The following is a 22479-nucleotide window of genomic DNA, read 5'->3' on the forward strand; positions in this document are numbered from 1 at the left end:
AACCCGGTTCCCCTGCATCGGCAGGCGGACGCGCAACCGCTGCGCCACCAGGGAAGCCCCCTGCAAGTTTATTAAATTCATTGATGAGCTCTAGTAGTTTGCTCATGGCATCTTTAGGATTTTCTATGTATAGTATCATGTCAGGTGCAAACAGTGACAGTTTTACTTCTTCTTTTCCAATTTGGATTTCTTTTCTTTTTCTTCTCTGATTGCCGTGGCTAGGACTTCCAAAACTATGTTGAATAAGAGTGGTGACAGTGGACATCCTTGTATGAGTGAGGTTTTTCTTTGATTTTGTTTCACTTTATAATAGTTACTAGCCTTTTTCCAGATAGTTGGGGTTTTTTTAACATATTAAAATCTTTTGTTTTTAATCATGGGGTAAATATCTGCTGATTTTCAGTAAGGGTTGCTTAAAAACTGACCATTAGGGAGGACAGTCACTTGAGTGATATCTGCTTATTGTTCTGTGATAACTAGAATTATCAGTGGTGCTAGGATAGTTTTATGTCCTACTAGATACTAAGGCAAGTCTTATTACTGAGTAGTAGGTACTTCAGTCTAAAGCTCTTATTCTCCCATCACCGTTCCCATCTAAGAACTATATCTAGTTATTTGACATTTAGACTAATAAGTTTAGACAGTGAAAATGCTTTGGGGGCGGAGAGGGGGGCAAGTAAACAGTTACTATAGATGATGTACTTCATGAGTGGAGGCTGGGGGAGGTTAATGAAATATTTTGCTTAATTGTTAAATGTTTAGTGTTTATTATTTCAACATTGGAAATAATTTAGGCAAATAGTAATAATGCAATAATTACACTAACATTTCCCCCCAGACTTTTTGCTTTTTTCAGTTTGGAAAAAAAAAGTACTAGTTTCCAAAGTAAAAAGTGATTTTCTTAACACAACAGAGTAACTTAACTGGTATCTACTGCTAATTATGCTAGATCAAATCTAAACTGTAAGGCAAGTGATAGTACATATATTTTATACTGTTCATTTTTCAATAAGAACATTAGAGAAATTATAAAGTTTCTCACATTTAAAACAGATCTGCTTTATATCTAAATTTATGAAAGTTTATAAATAATCATGTTAATATTTTAATATAGGAGTTTGGATAAAGAGAGGGCGGTGCTGCTACAACGCCGGAAAAGGGAAAATATGTCAGGTGGGTGAAAAGGATCTATACTAAATAACTTTAGAATGATTGAGAGAATAAGTGGCCTGCATATTTTTTAGTCAAACGTAAACTCCTAGCTAATGAACGTTGATTGTATATATAATTTACAATCTCTAGTGTAGATTTTAAATACTCTTTTTTACAGATTTTATAGAACAATAATGTATTTATTTTAGGAAATATGGAAAATATATAAAATCTAAAATCATCGATATTTTCTTGCACATAGGTAACCTATTGGTTTAAAGAAGTAAAATATGTTTGCTCTTTTGAAAGATGGTGATCCATTCGTTGATCATGTGCAATTAGTGTTTATTTCATTTTTAGGAACAGGATTTGAAGTTGCAACATATGCTAACCTTTCACTTTGGCTTATAAAACATGTTGCCACCAATACAACTGGTTTTGAATAACCATAGTTTATTGAACTGTTTGATGGACATTTGGGGTGTTTCCAGTGTTTTTGTTATTACAAATAGTAACGTCATGAAACCCTCTTGGATAAGGGTTTTTTTGTACTTTTCCCATTTTATCTGTGGATAGATCCTTAGAAATGGGGTTGCTGGGTGAAGAGGGTAAGTGTATATAGAATTCTGCTAGATATAGCTAAATTCCCCTTCATAGAGAATTTTGAATTTCCACTGGCTATGTTTGTGTCTGTTTCCCACAGTCACACCACCTGAGTGTGTTGTCAGATTTTGTATCCTTTCTAGTTTAACATATGAGAAATATATTTGCAGTTTGCATTTAAATGTGTCTTACTGAGTAAGGAAGTGAAAAAAAAATGTTTATTCTTCAGAAAGATGGGGGAATAATAGTTTGTCATGTGGAATGCTGTTTTATTGTTTGAAGTAGAAGTCTTACTTGTGCAGTAATTTTTATTTTGCCTTTGAAGATGGTGATACCAGTGCAACTGAGAGTGGTGATGAGGTTCCTGTGGAATTATATACTGCATTTCAGCATACCCCGACATCCATTACTTTAACTGCTTCAAGAGTTTCCAAGGTTAATGATAAAAGAAGGAAAAAAAGTGGGGAGAAAGAACAAAACATTTCAAAATGTAAAAAAGTAAGTTTTTCCTATTTTGAAGATGAGTAGATAGGAAGTGGTAGGAGTAATGGGTAGTAGCTAGAGAAGGTAGCAGGATCTAAGCTTAAACTCATTTAAAATTTTTAATGTGTTTTAAAGATTGAAACGGAGTAGAGAAAAATGTTTGCAAACTGCTTGAAATCATCACTCTGATGAGACTAGTCATAGAAATGCAAAGCTAAAATAAGATTTAGTGAAGGTTGTTGTTTTAGAAAACAGAAATAACAGTTCTAAATTTTTAATAGCTTATAAACAGGTAGAGGAGCATATAATGATTGTGAATGGTTGTTTATAGCTATTTATCTCTGAATCATATTTAATCATTTTAATAAGGCTCCACATTTGTTGAATTTCTTACTATCTAGATTTTTCTCACTTAAATTTTTATGTTAAAATATCACCAGGATATGATGGCAGAAAACTATTTATAAGCCACTTTTTAATAAATTTGTTATAATTGCTAATGAAGTTTTTTGTCATGTAAGGTAAAAGATACTTTCCATAATGACTATATATTTATTAAAGAGTGAAATTATACCTAGGTATAAAATCATTTTTTTTGAGTAATTCTTCATGATATTATTTGGTTATTTAATAGGCAGCATGTACTTTTTTTTTTTTTTTTTTTTTTTTTTTACATTTAATGAATTAATTTTTGGGGCTGCTTTGGGTCTTGGTTGCTGTGCGCAGGCTTTCTCTAGTTGAGGTGAGCTGGGGCTACTCTTCATTGCGGTGTGCAGGCTTCTCACTGTGGTGGCTCCTCTTGTTGTGGAGTACGGGCTTTAGGTGCGCGGGCTCAGTAGTTGTGGCGCATGGGCTTAGCTGCTCTGCGGCATGTGGGATCTTCCCAGACCAGGACTCGAACCGGTGTCCCCTGCATTGGCAGTCGGATTCTTAACCACTGCGCCACCAGTGAAGTCCGGCAGCATGCACTTTTAAATAGCTTTTTCATTTTCTAATTTCACCTCCCTGATTAAAATAAGTCTTCATTCTAGCAGTCTTCATGTATGTATCTCTCTCTAATTTTGCTGTTCTTCTCCCTGTATTTTATTCACTCTGGACAACTATTACCAAATTCTACCTCTGATTTCTGATATGTTATCTTAAGCTGTTCCCTTCATTGTTTAGAATATTCTCTTCTCCATCTTTATCTTTTAAACTACTCTACTTTGAGGCCCATCTAAAGCACTACTTTTTTCGATGAAATTTGCTATGATGATCTTTCTTTGCATTTCATCATGGCACTTGAACCTATTATTACAGCACTTAAGCACGTTTTGCTTTATTTCATTGTTATTTTCCTCATCTCAGATTGTAACTTATGCAGAGAAAGTGATTGTCTATTAAGTGCTTTTTACAATTTAGGAACTCATGTTTAGGTATTGACCTAATTTTTTCATCTGCTTTCAAATTATGCCTTCTTTGTTTACTATATAAAAGTTACTTGGAAACATTATCCTTGTGTAATTCTATTTTTAGGTCATCTAGATTAACAAATCTACTTTTTTAATAAAGCATAGATTTTGCATTTTCTCTGGCTGGAATGACTTTTGGCTATTTAAAATGAATCAAAAAATAAATAAATAAAAATAAAATAAAATAAAATGAATCAGTTCTTGTCTTGGAGCACAGCTTATTTGTTTCAGAATATTGTTTTATATTTAAAAACAGAATTTTTTCTCTCATGTTAAGTTAGTAATGTTTGATAAGGATTAGAAAAAAAAAATCCAGGAACTGGGCATAAAAGATTTAGTTTGCTTTACTGTTAAGTTTTTACTATTATTTGGGGGCAATATGTAGTTAAAAATATATAGCAAAAGGATATATCTTAATTTTGCTTTTTATTCAGCCTTTTGTTATGGCTAACTGTTAAAAATGTGAATGGAGTTAACAATAGACATTCTGGACAGATGACATTTAAAAAATACTCATAAAACGCTATTAAGGTATTGTTGGTTGGTGTTTTAGCAATTCAGGACTTTGGCATGAAGCGTTAACACTGTTAAAGACATGGATTGTGTATTGTGACCCATATATAAGGATTTTAAATTTTTAAAAAATTTTTTAAATTTTCTAATTTTACTTGAAAAGAATTTTTCAAACTTGATATTAGTTTTTTCATAAAACTATGGTCAGCACATATTACTTACTTATGAATGTTGTTTTTCTTTTCAGTGTTTCCTCTGTAAACCAAACTTGCATCTTCTTTCATCATACTTCAAATTCTTCTTTTGTTTGAGCAGCACAGCCATTATCCAGGTTTAAAAATCTTTAAGTCATCTTTAGTCTTTGACATTCAGATTTATTGTCAAAAGCACTATTGATTTTTCCTTGGGAATGTCTCTTCAATATATTGTTATTTTTCTTCCTTTTTGCTTCTATAAACCCAGTCTACGCCCTCATTACCTCTTGGCGTACAGTAATATCTTCTTTAATTTCTCTAACCTTATCCTCTTTCTACTTTAGTCCATTCTGCATTTGGTTCTGACATTTTCTGTAAATATCGTTTTTATATCCCTTCTCTGCTCAGAGGTGTTTCATGGATTCCTCCATCATAGTGAAGAACATACGGTATTTAAGTCAGAATCTTAAAATGCGACTTTTTAAATAAGGCTTTCATGACCTACTTTTACATTTTTTTTAGCCAGTCTTACGTCATAACTGTTTTCAGTAGGTAACAAGTGCAGTATATTAGTTTTTCTTTGAATGCGACATATTTCTTCCTATTGCGTGCCTTCTTTCATATTTCTTTAGTACCAGGATTGTATTTCTTTCAGTTGTCCACCTGTCTGAACATATCTGTTCTCCATAGTCCTAGCTCTTTTTCTATGTTTTACGTGAAGGTTCTTTGCTGCTGCCGCTGCTTCTCCTCCTCCTCCTCCTCTTTTTTTTTTTTTTCTCTTCTCCTCTTTTTAATAAAACTTGCTGTCTTCCAACATATAGTCTGCACACAAATTTGGAACTTAAATAAATTAGGAACTATATTGCTTACTTTAGGTTTAGTGTTTGTAAGTCTCTCGAAATAGAGTTTACACTTCGGGGAGTGGAGTGGTGAAGTAAGTATTAGATAACACTTTAGGACTTGGCAGATTAGAGAGCTCCCATTCAATATTTACTGAGTAATTAAGTACAGTTCTTTTCACCACAGTGCTTGTAACTTGAGTCCCTACTAGTAAGTGCTCAAGTATTACTCACTAGTTGACTTAGAAATTAAAGTAATAACAAAATTATTTTAACCCACCCCAAAACTTGGCTCATGACTTAAAACTACTGCAATATTTTTAATACCTTCCAACTTTTATCACATATTTTTCCATGATTGTAATATTGAGCACACAGAAACTTTAGAAATTTTCTTAGCATTGTATCTTATACATATTTTCATGTTATTACATAGTCTGTATTTATTTTTAATAATATTACAGTGTTTTAGTAGATAACTTTACTTCATCATTCCCCTAGTTCTGGCTATATTGGTTATTACCATATTTTGTGTTATTTATGCGACTTCAATAAAAAGCTTGAGTGAACTCATTTTTAAATATTAATTATATCCAGTTTTTAAAAAACTAACTCAGAATTCCATGTTATTTCAGGCCTTTCGTGAAGGATCTAGGAAATCATCAAGAGTTAAGGTAAACACATTAAATTTAAGCCCTTATTATCAGTTGTCAAATATCTAGGAACTTACTAAGTGGTTGCTTGTTCATAATAAAGTAAATTATGCTGTCTTCATTCTGTGTCATTTTATTGCTTATTATCTTTACCAGAAGTGGGACCATAGAGAATTATAATAAGGTTAATATACCAGTCTTAGAGTTTATTAACACTGTTAAAACATTAAACAAAAGGACATATATAAGTAATTTCTAATAGTAAAATTTCTAATACTAAAATTAAAAATTTTCATTTATCATTGTATTCCGTGTCTCCAGTACCACTAGTATTCTAGACATAGAAATGCAAAATAATACTTGGAGTTTGAAATTTTGCTCTTTTGCAAAGTTGGAATTCTAGTGATTTAGTCGTCAGTAGTTATAAAATATTACAAAACACCATAGATTCACCGTTTAAGTACAAACTAGTCAATTGTGCCTTGAATTAATTCGAATACATCCTCAATGTTGTAGATACCAAGATTGCTGAGAAAAGCAAGCCCCCCCCAGCTCTGCCTCCCCTTAAAAGATAGGTTTCTGTTGGATCACGGAGGTCAACTATACAGTGTTACTCTAACTTTCTAGGTTAGGTAGTAAAGGTGAATGAGTATCTCAAGTTGCCAGATATTAAAATAGGATGTGGGAAACATGTTAGAATACATCTGTTGTCCCCATAGTATTAAGTGTAATAATTATTAATTATTCCACATTCCTGGAAAAGAGATCATTAAGCAGCTGTCCAATGATTATTCTTGCATAATTTTGGAACTCTTTCTTAAGAATGTTAATACATGGTGTCACTCAGCATACTGCAAGTCCAAAGTCTTATAAAATGTTCTGTATATGTTAAAGTTGGGGGTTTTATATTTACTATATTAAACTTGTATTTATGGGATTTTCTCTGACACCAGAATGAAGAGGTCTGAAAAAGGGTTTTTTATTAAGCTGTTGGAACTACTGATACTCCAGTGGTTTTCATTTTTTCCCATTTTATCTAATCTGAATAGCAGGCTTAATGAGGCAGGAGCATCTTTTACTTAACTGAAATATTTTCATTTATTACATAAAGAAGTGACTAAGGAATTAAAATTTGAAAAATGCTTTGTTCATCTTTGAAAATTTTTTCGTTAACTTGAATATATCTTTAAGATCATTACATTTCTAATAAGTAATTCTGTCATATTAAAAAGGCTCAAGAGATATAGAAGAGCTGTATTGAAGAGAAACCAAGTTAGTAGAGGATTTTTGGGGGGTGGGGAGGAGAGCAAAAAAGAAAAAAAATTAAAAACTGAGTAGATTTTTTTTTAATAAAGCTGATGAAAACCTTAATATGTAGTGTCGTATAGGAGAAAGACAAATACTGTATATTATCACTTAAATGCGGAATCCAAACAATAAAACAAATGAATAAATAGAAACAGACTCACAGATACAGAGAACAAACTAGTAGTTACCAGTGGGGGAAGAGGGGATAAGGGCAAGATGGGGTTAGGGGATTACGAGGTACAAACTACTATGTATAGAATAAATAAGCTACAAGGATAATAATAATAAGCAAAGGGAATATAGCCAATATTTTATAATCACTTTAAATGAAGTATGATCAATAAAAAATTTTGAATCACTGTGTTGTACACCTGAAACTAATGTAATATTGTAGATCAATTATACCTCAATATATAAATAAACAAATAAATAATAGGGGTAGTAAAAAAAGTGATTATAAACTTTGTTTCTGTATATAGTATTTGAAAAACATTTTTGTATTATATAAGCCATATTCACTATAGAAAATTCTGAAAAATAAGAAAATAAAGGCCAAAAAATATGTGATGTTTCATATTTGTATAAAAATCTGTTCTTTATCAAGTCATTATAATGTAGAATATATAATTCCATAAAAGATCAATTGGTAAAAGAAACTTACCCCTATCAAATAGTTGAGCAACTTACTATAGTTTGTTTTCTTATAGAAAAGAATACTTTTTGTAATAAAGATTAGTTACTTATATGGAACGTGGACTGATGGTAAATTTTAGTAAGTGTTACCATACACATGTACATGTCTAACAGCATGTATAAGAATTTTCATGAAATCTATATGTGATTTTAAAATTTCACAGTTATGGTAGGTTGTACACATTATAGAAATAATCTATCTTCTCATAAAGGTGTTCCGTTCTGTAGACAAATTGGTGAACAGCATTTGCAAACAACTAAATTGAAACTTATTGTGTTAATAAATCCATTATAAATTTGAATTATGCTATCGATAAGATATATGTTTTTGTTATCTGCATTAATTGATTTTCGTCCTGAGACTGCAAATAATTAATTGAGGGAGTCCAGGCTTTAATAAACTTTTTCAATGTGTGGTAATTATGCCTTTCTATAAGTTGCATTCCAGTGAGAAAAGGATTCCCTTTTTGTTTCCTAAAACCTATTGAGAGGTTGTAACTTTTCACTGCTTGGCATTTAGCATTCTTTGTCTTTTTAAAAAAATTTTTATTAGAGTATTGTTGATTTACAATATGTTAGTTTCTGCTGTACAGCCAAGTGAATCAGTTATACATATACATTTATCCACTCTTTTTTAGATTCTTTTCCCATATAAGTCATTACAGAGTACTAAGTAGAGTTCCCCGTGCTATACAGTAGGTCCTTATTAGTTATCTGTTTTATATATAGTAGTGTGTATATGTCAATCCCAATGTCCCAGTTTATCCCTCCGCCCTTTCCCCCTTGGTAACCAAACCATAAGTTTGTTTTCTGTATCTGTGACTCTATTTCTGTTTTGTAAATTAGTTCATTTGTACCATTGTTTTAGATGCCATATACAAGCGATATCATATGACACTTGTCTTTGTCTCTTTGATTTACTTCACTCAGTCTGACAATCTCTAGATCCATCCATGTTGCTGCAAATGGCATTATTTCGTTCTTTCTATGGCTGAGTAATATTCCTACCACCTCTTCTTTATCCATTCATCCATCGATGGACATTTAGGTTGTCCATGTCCTGGCTATTGTATATAGTGCTGCAGTGAACAATGGGGTGCATGTATCTTTTCGAATTATGGTTTTCTGCAGACGTATGCCCAGGAGTAGGATTGCTGGATCATGTGGTAGCTCTATTTTCAGTTTTTTAAGGAACCTCCATACTGTTCTCCATAGTGGGTGTACCAATTTACATTCCCACCAACAGTGCAAGAGGGTTCCCTTTTCTCCACACCCTCTCCAGCATTTATTGTGTTTGTAGATTTTTTTTTTTTTTTTGCGGTACGCGGGCCTCTCACTGCCGTGGCCTCTCCCGTTGCGGAGCACAGGCTCCGGACATGCAGGCTCAGCGGCCGTGGCTCACGGGCCCAGCCGCTCCGCGGCATGTGGGATCCTCCCAGACCGGGGCACGAACCCGTGTCCCCTGCATCCGCAGGTGGACTCCCAACCACTGCGCCACCGGGGAAGCCCTGTTTGTAGATTTTTTGATGATGACCATTCTGACTGGTGAGAGGTGATACCTCATTGTAGTTTTGATTTGCATTTCTCTAATTAGTGATGTTGAGCATCTTTTCATGTGCCTCTTGGCCATCTGCATGTCTTCTTTGGAGAGATGTCTATTTAGGTCGTCCGCCCATTTTTTGATTGGGTTGTTAGTTTTTTTGATATTGAGCTGCATGATCTGTTTGTATACTTTGGAGGTTAATCCCTGTTGCTCACTTTGTTTGCAAATATTTTCTCCCATTCTGTAGGTTGTCTTTTCGTTTTGTTCATGGTTTCCTTTGGTGTGCAAAAGTTTTTAAGTTTAATTAGGTCCCATTTGTTTATTTTTGTTTTTATTTTCATTAAGAGATGGATCAGAAAACATCTTGCTGCATTTTGGCATTTAGCAGTCTTATCTTACAGATTTTACTAAGGGGGTATGAGGAGGAGCAAGCACTTAAGCTTAAAGGTCTTTATTTTGTGAGACATTTTATTCTCGTGTTGAATTTATCATGTGGACAGTTGATTATAGATCTTGGAATTATACAAAATTAAGATATCAAAGTATATTTTTATTATAAAACATGTTAAAAGTTGAAGTATATCAGAAAATAAGTTTATACTTAATATGCAATATGTATAGTTTACATAATAATTACAATTTTATTCTGGTTAAATAGAACTGTGAGTACAGAGTAGATATCGGCAGTCTCAAAAAAATTATTATACACTATCTTTTTTTAACTGTTAGCTGACAGTGACTCCAAAGTTTTGGGTATTTTCAATTTTATTGAAAGCCCCTATTTGGCTACAGTAGTGAAGCTTAAATTTCTGCTCTTCAACTTAACTCTGCTTCCTTCAGTTTTCCAACTCGTGTGTCTGGCATCAGTATAAAAATGTATTAAGCTGCTCACTTATGGTCTTTTTTTTTTTTTTTTTTCTTACTAGGACCAACTTAGCCTATCATTATTTCTGGTTTATATTATATTCTTTTATATAGATTGTCATATTTGTGTGTGTGTGTGTGTGTGTAAATACTTAAAATCCAGATATTAATGCTGAGTTTGCTATGATTTTAGGGCTCAGCTCCAGAGATTGATCCTTCATCTGATGGTTCAAATTTTGGATGGGAGACAAAAATCAAAGCATGGATGGATCGATATGAAGAGGCAAATAATAACCAATATAGTGAGGGTGTTCAGAGGGAGGCACAAAGAATAGCTCTGAGACTGGGCAACGGAAATGACAAAAAAGAGATAAATAAATCAGATTTGAATACCAATAATTTGATCTTCAAACCTCCTGTAGAGGTAAATATATCATTTGCCAAGAGATGATAAAACAAAAACCTTTTTCTACTGTATATCTTAAGTACTTAGACTGAAAGCAGTCTGGTTTTAGTTAATCTCAACTTTTCTCTGATTGTAGAGCCATATACAAAAAAATAAGAAAATTCTGAAATCTGCAAAAGATTTGCCTCCTGATGCACTTATCATTGAATACAGAGGGAAGTTTATGTTAAGAGAACAGTTTGAAGCCAATGGATATTTCTTTAAGAGGTATATTCATTTATTTCTCCATGTTAGTTTTCTGTAGTTAAGTATTGAATTTTTGGCTGTTTTAAGCACAAAGCTATTGTTTATGTGTATTTTGTTTTCTAAGGGATTATTTTAATATTTAAAACTAGGGGCTTCCCTGGTGGTGCAGTGGTTGAGAATCCACCTGCCGATGCAGGGGACACGGGTTCGTGCCCCGGTCCGGGAAGATCCCACATGCTGCGGAGCGGCTGGGCCCGTGAGCCATGGCCGCTGAGCCTGCGCGTCCGGAGCCTGTGCTCTGCAACGGGAGAGGCCACAACAGTGAGAGGCCCGCGTACCACAGAAAAACCCAAAAAACAAAACTGTAGATGCAGATATATTCCTTAGTCTCTTTTTAAAATTAATTTATTTTTGCTTGCGTTAGGTCTTCATTGCTATGTGTGGGTTTTCTCTAGTTGTGGCAAGCGGGGGCTACTCTTTGTTGCTGTGTGCGGGCGTCTCATTGCGGTGGCTTCTCTTGTTGCGGAGCACGGGCTCTAGGCACGCGGGCTTCAGTAGTTGTGGTTCGTGGGCTCAGTAGTTGTGGCTCATGGGCTCTAGAGCACAGGCTCAGTTGTGGCACATGGGCTTAGTTGTTCTGTGGCATGTGGGATCTTCCTGGACCAGGGATCAAACCCGTGTCCCCTGCATTGGCAGGCGGCTTCTTAACCACTGAGCCACCAGAGAAGTCCCTATTCCTTAGTCTCTTACCCATCCCTATCTTGCTGACACTCCTAAAACAATCTACTTCAAAGATAAGCTGTAGCAATATAGGTGGACATTAATGAAAAAGTCTGATTACCTGAGATTATAAGGAACCCTTTCCATCTAGGACCTTTCCTAATTCCTTATAATTGCTAGAACCTGCAAAGACCACTGGTGACCACGTCCTTCTTTTATCAGAGGATGTTAGATTTGGTCTTACATTATTGTCACCACTTTCAACTCCTACTTTCTTGGTACTGGAAGGACTTTGGAGCCCTCTTCTATCATTTGTGATTTTGGGGGTGGGAATTGATGTGATCTTGTGATAGCCATCGCTTCCCTGAGGTCTAGAAATATGTTTGCATCTCTAGGGAAATAACATTCTCAGCCTATATACTATAATTATTTAAAATATTTCGTATTGTTTATAACTGAGTTACTTAAGTTATGAAAGATATACAAGAATCTTTCCCTTTCATATAGCAGATTTGATCTGAAACAGTGCTATAAATCAAACACGTAAATGCACTGATAGGAAGTTTAATGGCATCTCATTATGAATCCTTATGTAAAGGCAGTAGTCACTCCCTTTTTATCATTCTTTGTATATTTGAATTCCCACCTGAATTAATTACCTTTGGTTTAGGTAAGGTTATAGGAGCAGGTAAAAATCTTATTAGCTTGAATTAGCCTAGTGGTTAAGAATGGGTTCTGGTATCAGACTGCGTATATTCAAATCTTGGCCTCCCTACTTAATATGAGTCTTTTAGAAATTTCTTAAATTCAAAATGTTAATAGTTTCTTATGCATTTCTTTTTTTGTAGACCATACCCTTTTGTTTTATTCTATTCTAAGTTTCATGGTCTAGAAATGTGTGTTGATGCAAGGACTTTTGGGAATGAGGCTCGGTTCATTAGGCGTTCTTGTACACCGAATGCAGAGGTAAGCTTACAGAAATCCTTTGGTGAGGCAGCGGTAGGGAGTGTGTGGAATCTGAGTATTCAGCACAAAAAAGTCTGGTGGCTTAAAACAGACCACCAGTTTTTACTTGTTGATGCATTTTATACTGCCCAACATCTTTCCATTACGAAAAATTTAGGTGATAACTGGCTGTGAGGTCGCAGGTTACTTTGAGCATTGAAGAAATTGTGATGGTACTTGTAAGAGAAAATACTGGACTTCTCTGTTTATTCTGGAAGCTCTATTTATGAGTCACATATATGCTCTGATTTGCTCAAGGTAGATGACAAAGCTGAAAACTAAAGTAGATTTTATATGTGCTAGTATAAAATTTTTTATAAAATTATGTTTTAGAAGTGGTGTATAAAATATTTCTGGTTTTGTTTTTCACATACCAAAATAAATGTTTTCTAGTTATGTTACAGTTAAGAGTGTAGGTTTTGAAGCAAGACTTACAGATTCATGTCTTCTTTTTGACTTACTAGCTTTGTAACCTTGTCTGTGCTTCAGTTTTATCTGTAAAAGGATGTTATGTGGACTAAAGGAGTTAATACATGTAGAGTACCTAGAGCAGTGTATATCACAGAAAAGTATAGTGTTAAACTATACTTTAACTGTATACTTATAAACTGTACCATTAATGCGTTTCATTAAATCAAAGATGCCATCACTTGTAAAACTCCCAGTTTCACAGATTTTAAAAGGGGAAAAAATATGCACCATAGAATTGATGAAATAGAGTTATTTTCTTTTTGATGCTCCTAGAGCCTGCATCAAACTTGCATTGATGTGTATACCTCCTTCCCAGTTGATAACCACTGATTTAGGTACAAGTCTTGTAAATAATGGCATATTTTCCGTGTTGTATTTGTGAATTACTTTGAAAAGAATAGTTTTCAAAATTGCAAGATGAGATGCTTCTAAAGGTAGAAAATAATTTATAGAGATATGTAACTATTTATGGAAATACAAAATTATTCTTTAACAGGTGAGGCATGAAATTGAGGATGGAACCATACATCTTTACATTTATTCTGTACAAAGTATTCCAAAGGGAACTGAAATTACTATTGCCTTTGATTTTGACTATGGGAATTGGTAAGTTCAAGTCTGTAAATATGATACCTGTTGTTTTGAAATAATTCCTTAATGTCCTTATAAAAATGTAGGTATTGTCATTACTTCTTTAGCTTTTTATTTTTATTTACCATTAGGCAATTAAAAATACTTGGAAACAAGCATTCTGATAACAGCTTCCATTACAGCATGGTTGCTTTGCTCTTCCAAACTTTTCTTATTATTCTTATTATTGTAATGTAATGCTCATAGTATAATAGTATACTATTAATAGTATAATAATTAGTCATCCTAATTGAGCAATACTGACCTTGTTTATGTGAGAATTTTTTCCTTCTTTTCTTTCTTGTATTTTAGGTAGAGTGTATAGTTTTACTTATTCAGTTAATTTGGTTAATCAGTAGAAATGGATAATTTCACTTATTGCCCGTCAGAAGAAAAGAAATTGTGCCAAAGTTTCTTTGCAGTATAAATTGAAAGGGTTTGTTGGAGTTCGTACGAGGAAACTCTGAGAACTGTTGTTCTGAAACACTAAAGAAGAGTTAATTAACACTAAGAAAAGTTAATTCTGAGTAGAGAAACTGCAATTTAAATTTTAAAAATTTTACTGTAAAAAATAGTAATACAAAAGTCCATGTAGGGAGTTCCCTGGTGGCCTGGTGGTTAGGACTCCGTGCTTTCACTTCTGTGGCCTGAGTTCAATCCGTGGTCAGGGAACTGAGATCCTACGAACCGCGCGGCCAAAAAAAAAAAAAAAAGTCCATGTGCCTCATTTCCAGATTAAGAAGCAAAACATTATCCATTAAAGGCCCATATGTTTAGCAGCCAGATTGTGTCTATCCTCTGTCTTTTACCAGAGGTAACTGCCATCTTTAATTTGGTGAGTTTAACGTTTTTATGAGTTTAACATTTTTACTATGTCTGTAGATGTCCCTAAATAGTATGGAGTAGTTTTGTATATTTTAAAAATTTATGGAAATTATAATCTGTATTATTTTGCATTCATCTTTTCTCATTCATTACTTTTGTGAGATTCAGTTCTTTTGTTATGTGTAGCTCTAATTCATTTATTTTCACTGCTGATGGTATTTATCCATTCCACTATTGGTGGAACTTTAGATTTACAAAAAATGCTGCGTGTGTACATGTTCTCTCCATGATAGGCACGTAGAGGTGGAATTGCTGGGTTGTAGAATGTGTACAGCCTCAGTTTTTACCAGACGTGGGTGAATGACCAGTTTATACTCCCATAGCTTTACTTCCTTGCAACACTTCTTTACTGTACTTTAAAAATCGATGTTAATCTGTGTGAGATAGTATCTCTTTATATTTGTAATTACCATTTTCCATGATTATTTTAAGAGCCCAAAGATCCTTTTATATATTCATTTGTCATTTGGATTTCCTCTCTTATGACTTGTCTCATCATCTGTTCATTTTTCTGCTGGGTAGTCTTTTTTTTTTAAACCAATGTGGGTGGAGGCACTTCTTTATATATTCTGTAATCTTTTGGGTTATAAGGATTTCAGTTCATATCCTCCTGTGTTTTATTTTTAAAAGTTTGTGTGGTATCCATTTTACATGCAGACATTTTTAATGTCCATTATGTTTTCTGTCAATGAAATCCCTCTTCCTTCAGTATATGCATCTCTACTTGATGGTTGGAGTCAGATTTTTCCTGATAACTAAAGTGTTTCCTTTTTAGCTCTTTCTCCACCCACCCCCCACCAAGGTGGAAAATTGAGCATAATAGCTCTTTGCTCATTGCTTTGGGGGACTATTTCCCACAGTGGTTAAAAAAATATAAGCTTTTTATAATCTGACTCTCTGGTTTCAAATCCTAGCTCGGTCACTTATATTAGTTATGTAACCTTGGACCAATTTCATCATCTCTCTGCACCTCATTACCTCATTATAATATGAGAAAAATAATACCTAACGGGAATATTTTGAAGATTGAGTTGACACATGTAAAGGGTTTAAAACCATTCTTGATACAAAATAAGTGCTGAATAAATATTAGCAGTTGTCATCATTATTATTTGCAGTTCTGTTGTCCTAAAATCACAGAAAATATCTAGAAAAAGTTTCTAGCTATTTTCTATTACTGCCTGATTTGGAGAGGTGAGGGGTAGACCATGATGTTTGAGTTCTACCCCTAATTATTCACAGAATTAGACAGTTTGACTTGTAGCTTTCTACCAGTGTTGAAAGTGAATGAGTTAGGCGTATTAGAAACTTGGAAAAGTAAATTATTTTTTATTATGAACAAACTACTCAAAACATGCGAAGTGGGAGTCTTCCATTATTGTTTAACTCTTGTTTGGGCATTCAGCCTATATCCTAGAGATGAACTGACTCTTGGTGGTAGACAAGAGGGCAGAGAGTTAAGAAATACTGAAGAGCTGAAAAGTGTGGGCTTTGGACTCAGACCTGTATTTGAATGTCATCTCTACCACTTAATGTGTGACTTTGGACAAGATACTGATCCTCTGAGCTTTAATCTCATCTGTAAAGTGGGAGTAATAATTATCACTACTGTGAAGATGAGAGGTAGTGCAATTATTTTTCAAGCTTCCGTTTATTTGAAAGAGGGAATACCTAAGGGCAAAAGCAAACATGACATTCAGTTTTTTCAAGGTAGCTTTGTAAAGAACCCTGGTTATTGAAATCATTCCTTAAAGTATAAGACAAACTAGTTAAGGTTTGGTATTTATTGTACCTAGCATTTTTTATTTAGGTCAGATTTAGAGTATTTTATCATATTCTGCATATACACTTTATAGCACTCTGAGGTAACCTGGGGTTTTTGCCTTAATATAAGCCATGGTATCATTTGACTTAAAAAGACTCAGTTTTGGGCTTCCCTGGTGGCGCAGTGGTTGAGAGTCCACCTGCCGATGCAGGGGACACAGGTTCGTGCCCTGGTCTGGGAAGATCCCACATGCCACGGAGCGGCTGGGTCCGTGAGCCATGGCCGCTGAGCCTGTGCGTCCGGAGCCTGTTCTCTGCAATGGGAGAGGCCCGCGTACTACAAAAAAAAAAAAAAAAAAAAAAGAAGACTCAGTTTTAATTTATTGGGGTTTTTTCCTTCTGTAACGCATCACTGGTTATCCTTATGATTGAGGGCCCAATCTCTGGTCAGAAATCAACTTCTAATTATTATATTGTTTTTATGAGAAAATTTATTTTGTCATAGTTACAAGGAATGAAAATTAGTGAAAACGATTGCTTATAATTAGTAATAGCATACAGTTTTGTGGAGGTGTAGCTTAAAATGGATTAGAAAATATTACAGTCTATATCTTGAACAAATATTTAACTGGTTTTCTTTCCAGTAAGTACAAGGTGGATTGTGCATGCCTCAAAGAAAATCCAGAGTGCCCTGTTCTGAAACGTAGTTCTGAATCCACGGAAAACATCAATAGTGGTTATGAGACCAGAAGGAAGAAAGGAAAAAAAGAAAAGGATATTTCAAAAGATACACAAAATCAGAATATTACTTTGGATTGTGAAGGGACAGCGAACAAAATGAAGAGCCCTGAAACTAAACAGAGAAAGCTTTCTCCACTGAGACTATCGGTATCAAATAATCAGGTACTGAACTATGCTCTCCTGATTCTTGATGAAAGAAGTTAACAGAAGAAAATTAATTTGTCATATTTTATCCTCTTTTTTATATAAAATGGCTTAAACTTTTAAAGTCCATTCTGTTATTTAATGAAGTACTTATAAATGTAAACTACAGGTTCTGCTAGAATTTGTACAATATTTGTTAAACTTTTAAGAAACAGCTCACCCAGCAAATCCTTGTAGAATTGAATACAAGATTTTTCTAAGACTGGGTAATTTAAAAAATTCTTCCAGATGGCACGGTCCTTATGTTTATAATAAATGTTCTTATTTAAAGTCTTAAGCCATAATGATTCCTTTCCTTTAATATTTAGGACATAATGAAATCAATTCTATAGGGGTGACATAAGATTTTTGAGAGAAAGTTCTTTTAAAAACACATAAGATAAATTTGGGGAAAGAGTTTGGCCTGTACTTCTGCTTCACCAGGAAGTATTTTGTTATATGCCCTCTAAACAAATGGAAGTTAGTTAGGAGGGACTTTTTAAATGTGAAGATTAAGTAAGCTTTTATTCGTCTCCAGTGTCTTATCTTCTAAGGATAGTTTTCCCTTAAGTGTTAAATTGAACAAACCTTTATTAATAAGCACTTGGTATTTGTAGGCACTGGGTTTTGTGAAATAATTTATATGTTTATGTGTTGGTAAGAATATAAACTTAAGGCTTTGTGGACTCTATTGATAAAGAACATTACTGACTAGAACTTTGAAAAACAAAATTATTTAACTGCATGATTTTGAAAAGTCTACTGAATTAGGAACCAGTTTTAAGTTTCTGAAATGGATTTAAGTAGTATTGTAATTTTTATGTTTAATTAGTTCTGGCTGAATTAAAATACATGGTTCTGTGCCTCTAGTTTGTAGATGGAGTAGTAGTTTCTATAAAGCAGTCATTTCCATCTTTCAGGAACCAGATTTTATTGATGATATAGAAGAAAAAACTCCCATTAGCAATGAAGTAGAAATGGAGTCAGAGGAACAGATTGCAGAAAGGAGAAGGAAGATGGTAAGTTGGAAGGCCAGTAGCGGCTTCATGCTGTCACTTGGGTTTAGTGACACTGCTCTTCCCAAAATACTTGCTGCTGCCTTTAGGAGGGCCTTTACCCTGTTCTTTGAAGTTAGCAAACATGATGTGTCACTGAGCATTTCTATTTGGCTTTGTCATTACCATTCAAGTAACTTCCGCTAATCTTTTGTATTTTCACTGTGTGTTCATTAGACAATTTAGAATTTTTGACATTTAAGAAATAATTTTTAAACATTTTTGAAGCAGAGTACTATTAATAAATCTTAATGCCAGAATTACTGTTCAAAATGTTTTTCATTAACTAAATGTATCCTTTCTCTTCATAATTTAATGTAAAACAAAATGGAATTTTAAAGCTTATAATAGCACTAAATAAATGGTTTATGCAAAAAAGAAGAAAACCCACTGTTTGGCAGCTGCTATTTTTGCATCTCATACTGCTATCATAAAATAAGGTTTTCATTAAAATAAGTTTAGTATTTGTACTCCTTGTACTATTTATTTGAAATATCTTAACCTGTATAAAAACTAGGACAAGATATTTTCTTTAAAATCCATGGTAATTTAGCAATTGATACAATGTCTAGGCCAGTTAAGAAGGTATTATGATGTATTTTGCCTTAAGATTTGAAAATGACTTTATATACCAGCTGATGAGCTTAGTACGGGTTTTCCCCACTCCCCTTTATTTTATATGCTCCCTTGTTTCCTGTTTTAGTGATTTTCATGTTGTATTTCATGGAATCTCAGGTGTCATATACTTAGCGGTAGGATCTTTGGATTTTGGTCATTGTAGGCCTGCTTAAATGTAACTCTCTCTTATTGCCTTGATGGTCATTCCTCTAACACTGATGTATTGTTGATGTTCAAAATTGCAAAAGCAATGCAGAACTGTTTCACAGGCTCAGGATTTCAGAAGCACTGCTCTGATGGGACAGGGTAGTGTTAGGAATAGGAGAGAAGAAAAACAAATATAGGAGAAAATATTGGAGGACGTTGCTTATAAAGAAAAAGGAGTTCTTCCTCTACCTAAAGGCATTACCTTGAACCTTTTTCAAGATTGGGTTACATCTAATAAATTACCTGTATCTACCCAAATTACCTATGGCCCTTTCTTGACTAGATGTTCAATATTGGCCTGTTCATTCCACAATTGCCACAGCCTTGTCTTTGCAATAATCCTGCAGAAACTTTTAGAAGATCACTTTAGGGTATGATTGGTTTCTGTATGAGGCATGCGTCTGATACAAATATGGCTTTAAGGGCTATAACAATGCTTTTGGGGGGAGAGAAATGAGAGGAAAGAAGAAAACTCAAACCTGTTAGTTTGTTATATGACTCTGGGGCTACTTTTAAAATACTTCCTTCTTTCAGTGCTGAGAAAGTTAGTGGAACTTAGAACATCCTCATTTTGAGATCGCAGAAGGAAAGAGAAATGCCTTTTTGTTGAACATGATGGAACTTTGGATAGGTAGACAAAAAGGCGTACTTGGGAATCTGGTTTTGTCCAGATTTTGCCTACCAGTATGCTATATTAATATAAATGAATACTTTATGTTTTTATATGTTTTAGCATATTCATTTTAATATATGCAACTAAGGTGGCTGTGCAGCTTTTTTTTTTTTTTTTTTTTTTTTTTTTGCTGTGGTACGCGGGCCTCTCCCGTTGCGGAGTGCAGGCTCAGCGGCCATGGCTTACGGGCCCAGCCGCTCCGGGGCATGAACCCATGTCCCCTGCATCAGCAGGTGGACTCTCAACCACTGCACCACCAGGGAAGCCCCTGTGCAGCTATTTTTCATAGGAATAAACAAACGTAAATATTTAGAATTTGGTATTTTGAAGGGATATGAAATATTTTTTATTGAAGTATTGTTGATGTACAATATTGTATAAGTTACAGGCGTACAATAGTGATTCAGTTTTTAAAGGTTATACTCCATTTATAGTTATTATAAAATATTGGCTGTATTCCCTGTGCTGTACAATATATCCTTGTAGCTTATTTTATACCTAGTAGTTTGTACCTCTTAATCTGCTACCCCTATATTTCCCCTCCCCCCCTTTCCTCTCCCCACTGGTAACCACTAGTTTATCTATATCTGTGAGTCTGCTTCTTTTCTCTTATATTCACTAGTTGTATTTTTTAGATTCCGCATATAAGAGATATCATACAGTATTTGTCTTTCTCTGACTTATTTCATTTAGCATAATGCCTTCCACATCCATGTTGCTGCAAATGGCAAAATTTCATTCTTTTTTTATGGCTGAGTAGTAGTCCATTGTGTGTGTGTGTGTGTGTGTGTGTTTGTCATACACACACACATATATATGTGTATATTGGTCACATCTTTATCCATTCATCTGTTGATGGACACTTAGGTTGCTGCTGTGAACATTGGGGTACACGTATGTTTTCAAATTAGTGGTTTTGTTTTCTTTACACACTGAGAAGTGGAATTGCTGGATCCTATTTTTAATTTTTTGAGGAACCACCATACTGTTTTCCTTAGTGACGGCACCAATTTACATTCCCACCAACAGTGTGCGAGGGTTCCCTTTTGAAGTATTTAAAAATCCTTGGCTCCTTAACCTGTAGCCTTCAAAGTCACTGTAAGGTTGTTCGTTGTAATTGCTATGTTTGCCTGGATGTTTTAATTATGGAATTTTTGCTATACTCAAATGACTAGAATGCAAAAGCATGCATCCTAGAATTCTTAAGCAATTGGTATGGCCCCCTCCCACTCCCCAAAGTATCAGCATTTGTGGATTGAAATACTTTGTTTTGAAAAGTTTAAGTACTCATCAGCCTTTATTATTCCAGCGTTTGCCTTTTATATTGGCTATGTTAACATCAGTAATTGGCAAGATAGGTCAACTCCTGAGAAACTTAGGTCAAACTGATTTAAATTTTCTCCTGTGACGGGACAGACTTTAAAGCATTATAATAGGAGATACCAGTTCTCACGTGTTATCTATGATTGAAATATAAAAAGAGTCAGACTTTCCTCCCAGGTAAGTACCATGTAATGCCCAAATTCAAATATACTTCAGCCCATCCTTTTGTAGTATAGCTTGAACCATATGAAACTGTTGCTTTGATAGTTTTTACCTACACAAATGGCAATTCCATATACAACCTAATATTAGCATGTTGCTCAGTCTCCAAAAATAGCACCAGTGATTTATGTAATTTGGTTGCTACTTTGTTCTTTTTGTTGAGAGTGGAAGATAATGTCTCTGCCTTCAAGGGCATTTAGAAAACAGTTACAATGCAGCAGGAAGTGTGGTAAAGGAGATATATGACAGGTAACTTATAGCTGGAGGGATCAGAGGCCACATTTCATGAACTAGGTAGAATTTACGATTACCTTGTGATGTTTAAACAAATGCAGATTAGTTTGTGGCTAAATTGTGTGGAATTGAATGGGTGGTTATTACTCTAGGGGAAGTAGCCTGGAGGTAGTTATGTGATAAATCACATTTGGCTGGAATTATAGGCTGCTTTTTGGGGGGGTGAGGGTGAGGAGGGATATAGGAAAATAAGATTGGTTGATTGTAGATCACATGAAATGCTGAATGATGAAGATTTCATGAAAGAATACTCAAATCATTAGGGGGCCACGGTAGAAAGGCATTCTTTTATTAACATTTTCCTTTTTCCTCCATTATATTTTGTCCTCTCCTTAACAAAAGCTCACTTGTGGCTAAATGGTATGGAACTGGATAGATGGTTATTAGACATTTTCTCTTTAGCTAGTAAGAGATACTTCTTTGGCAGTGGGTTGGAATTGACTTGGGAGAATCTTAAGCTGAAATACAATAATACGGTAAGCTGAAATACAGCAGGCTGTTTATACTCACCTGGTTTCAAAACCGGGGTACTACTGAGTAGACTCTCCCAGGTCCATGGTAGTTGAGTTGAAGTTAGGTGGCCATAACCTGGTCAGAGGTTAAGTGTACAGAAGGGGGTTAGATATTGGGAAGCTCACCTTATTTTGATGAACAGGTGATTGATTAAAAATATAACACCTTAGAAAGATTTAAATTCAAAAGGCTTGCTTCCCCTCCTCCACCCCATTTATAATGAAATG

General features: G+C 34.4%; 1 protein-coding gene across 5 annotated transcripts in view; it reads left to right on the forward strand.

The window, feature by feature from the left end:
* The window catches only part of KMT2E (lysine methyltransferase 2E (inactive)), a 105664-nt gene that overhangs the window by 65817 nt on the left and 17368 nt on the right, over window positions 1-22479 (forward strand). For all 5 annotated transcript variants that reach the window (XM_055085072.1, XM_055085074.1, XM_055085073.1 and 2 more), the window contains 9 exons: window positions 1115-1173; window positions 2081-2253; window positions 5871-5909; window positions 10490-10720; window positions 10839-10969; window positions 12517-12634; window positions 13641-13750; window positions 17068-17326; window positions 18268-18366. In XM_055085072.1, coding sequence (XP_054941047.1) covers window positions 1115-1173; window positions 2081-2253; window positions 5871-5909; window positions 10490-10720; window positions 10839-10969; window positions 12517-12634; window positions 13641-13750; window positions 17068-17326; window positions 18268-18366 — 1219 coding nt within the window. The remainder of the gene's footprint in view (window positions 1-1114; window positions 1174-2080; window positions 2254-5870; window positions 5910-10489; window positions 10721-10838; window positions 10970-12516; window positions 12635-13640; window positions 13751-17067; window positions 17327-18267; window positions 18367-22479) is intronic.

This window comes from Physeter macrocephalus, chromosome 5 (genome assembly GCF_002837175.3).
Source record: "Physeter macrocephalus isolate SW-GA chromosome 5, ASM283717v5, whole genome shotgun sequence".
In the NCBI taxonomy this organism is placed as follows: Eukaryota; Metazoa; Chordata; class Mammalia; order Artiodactyla; family Physeteridae; genus Physeter; species Physeter macrocephalus.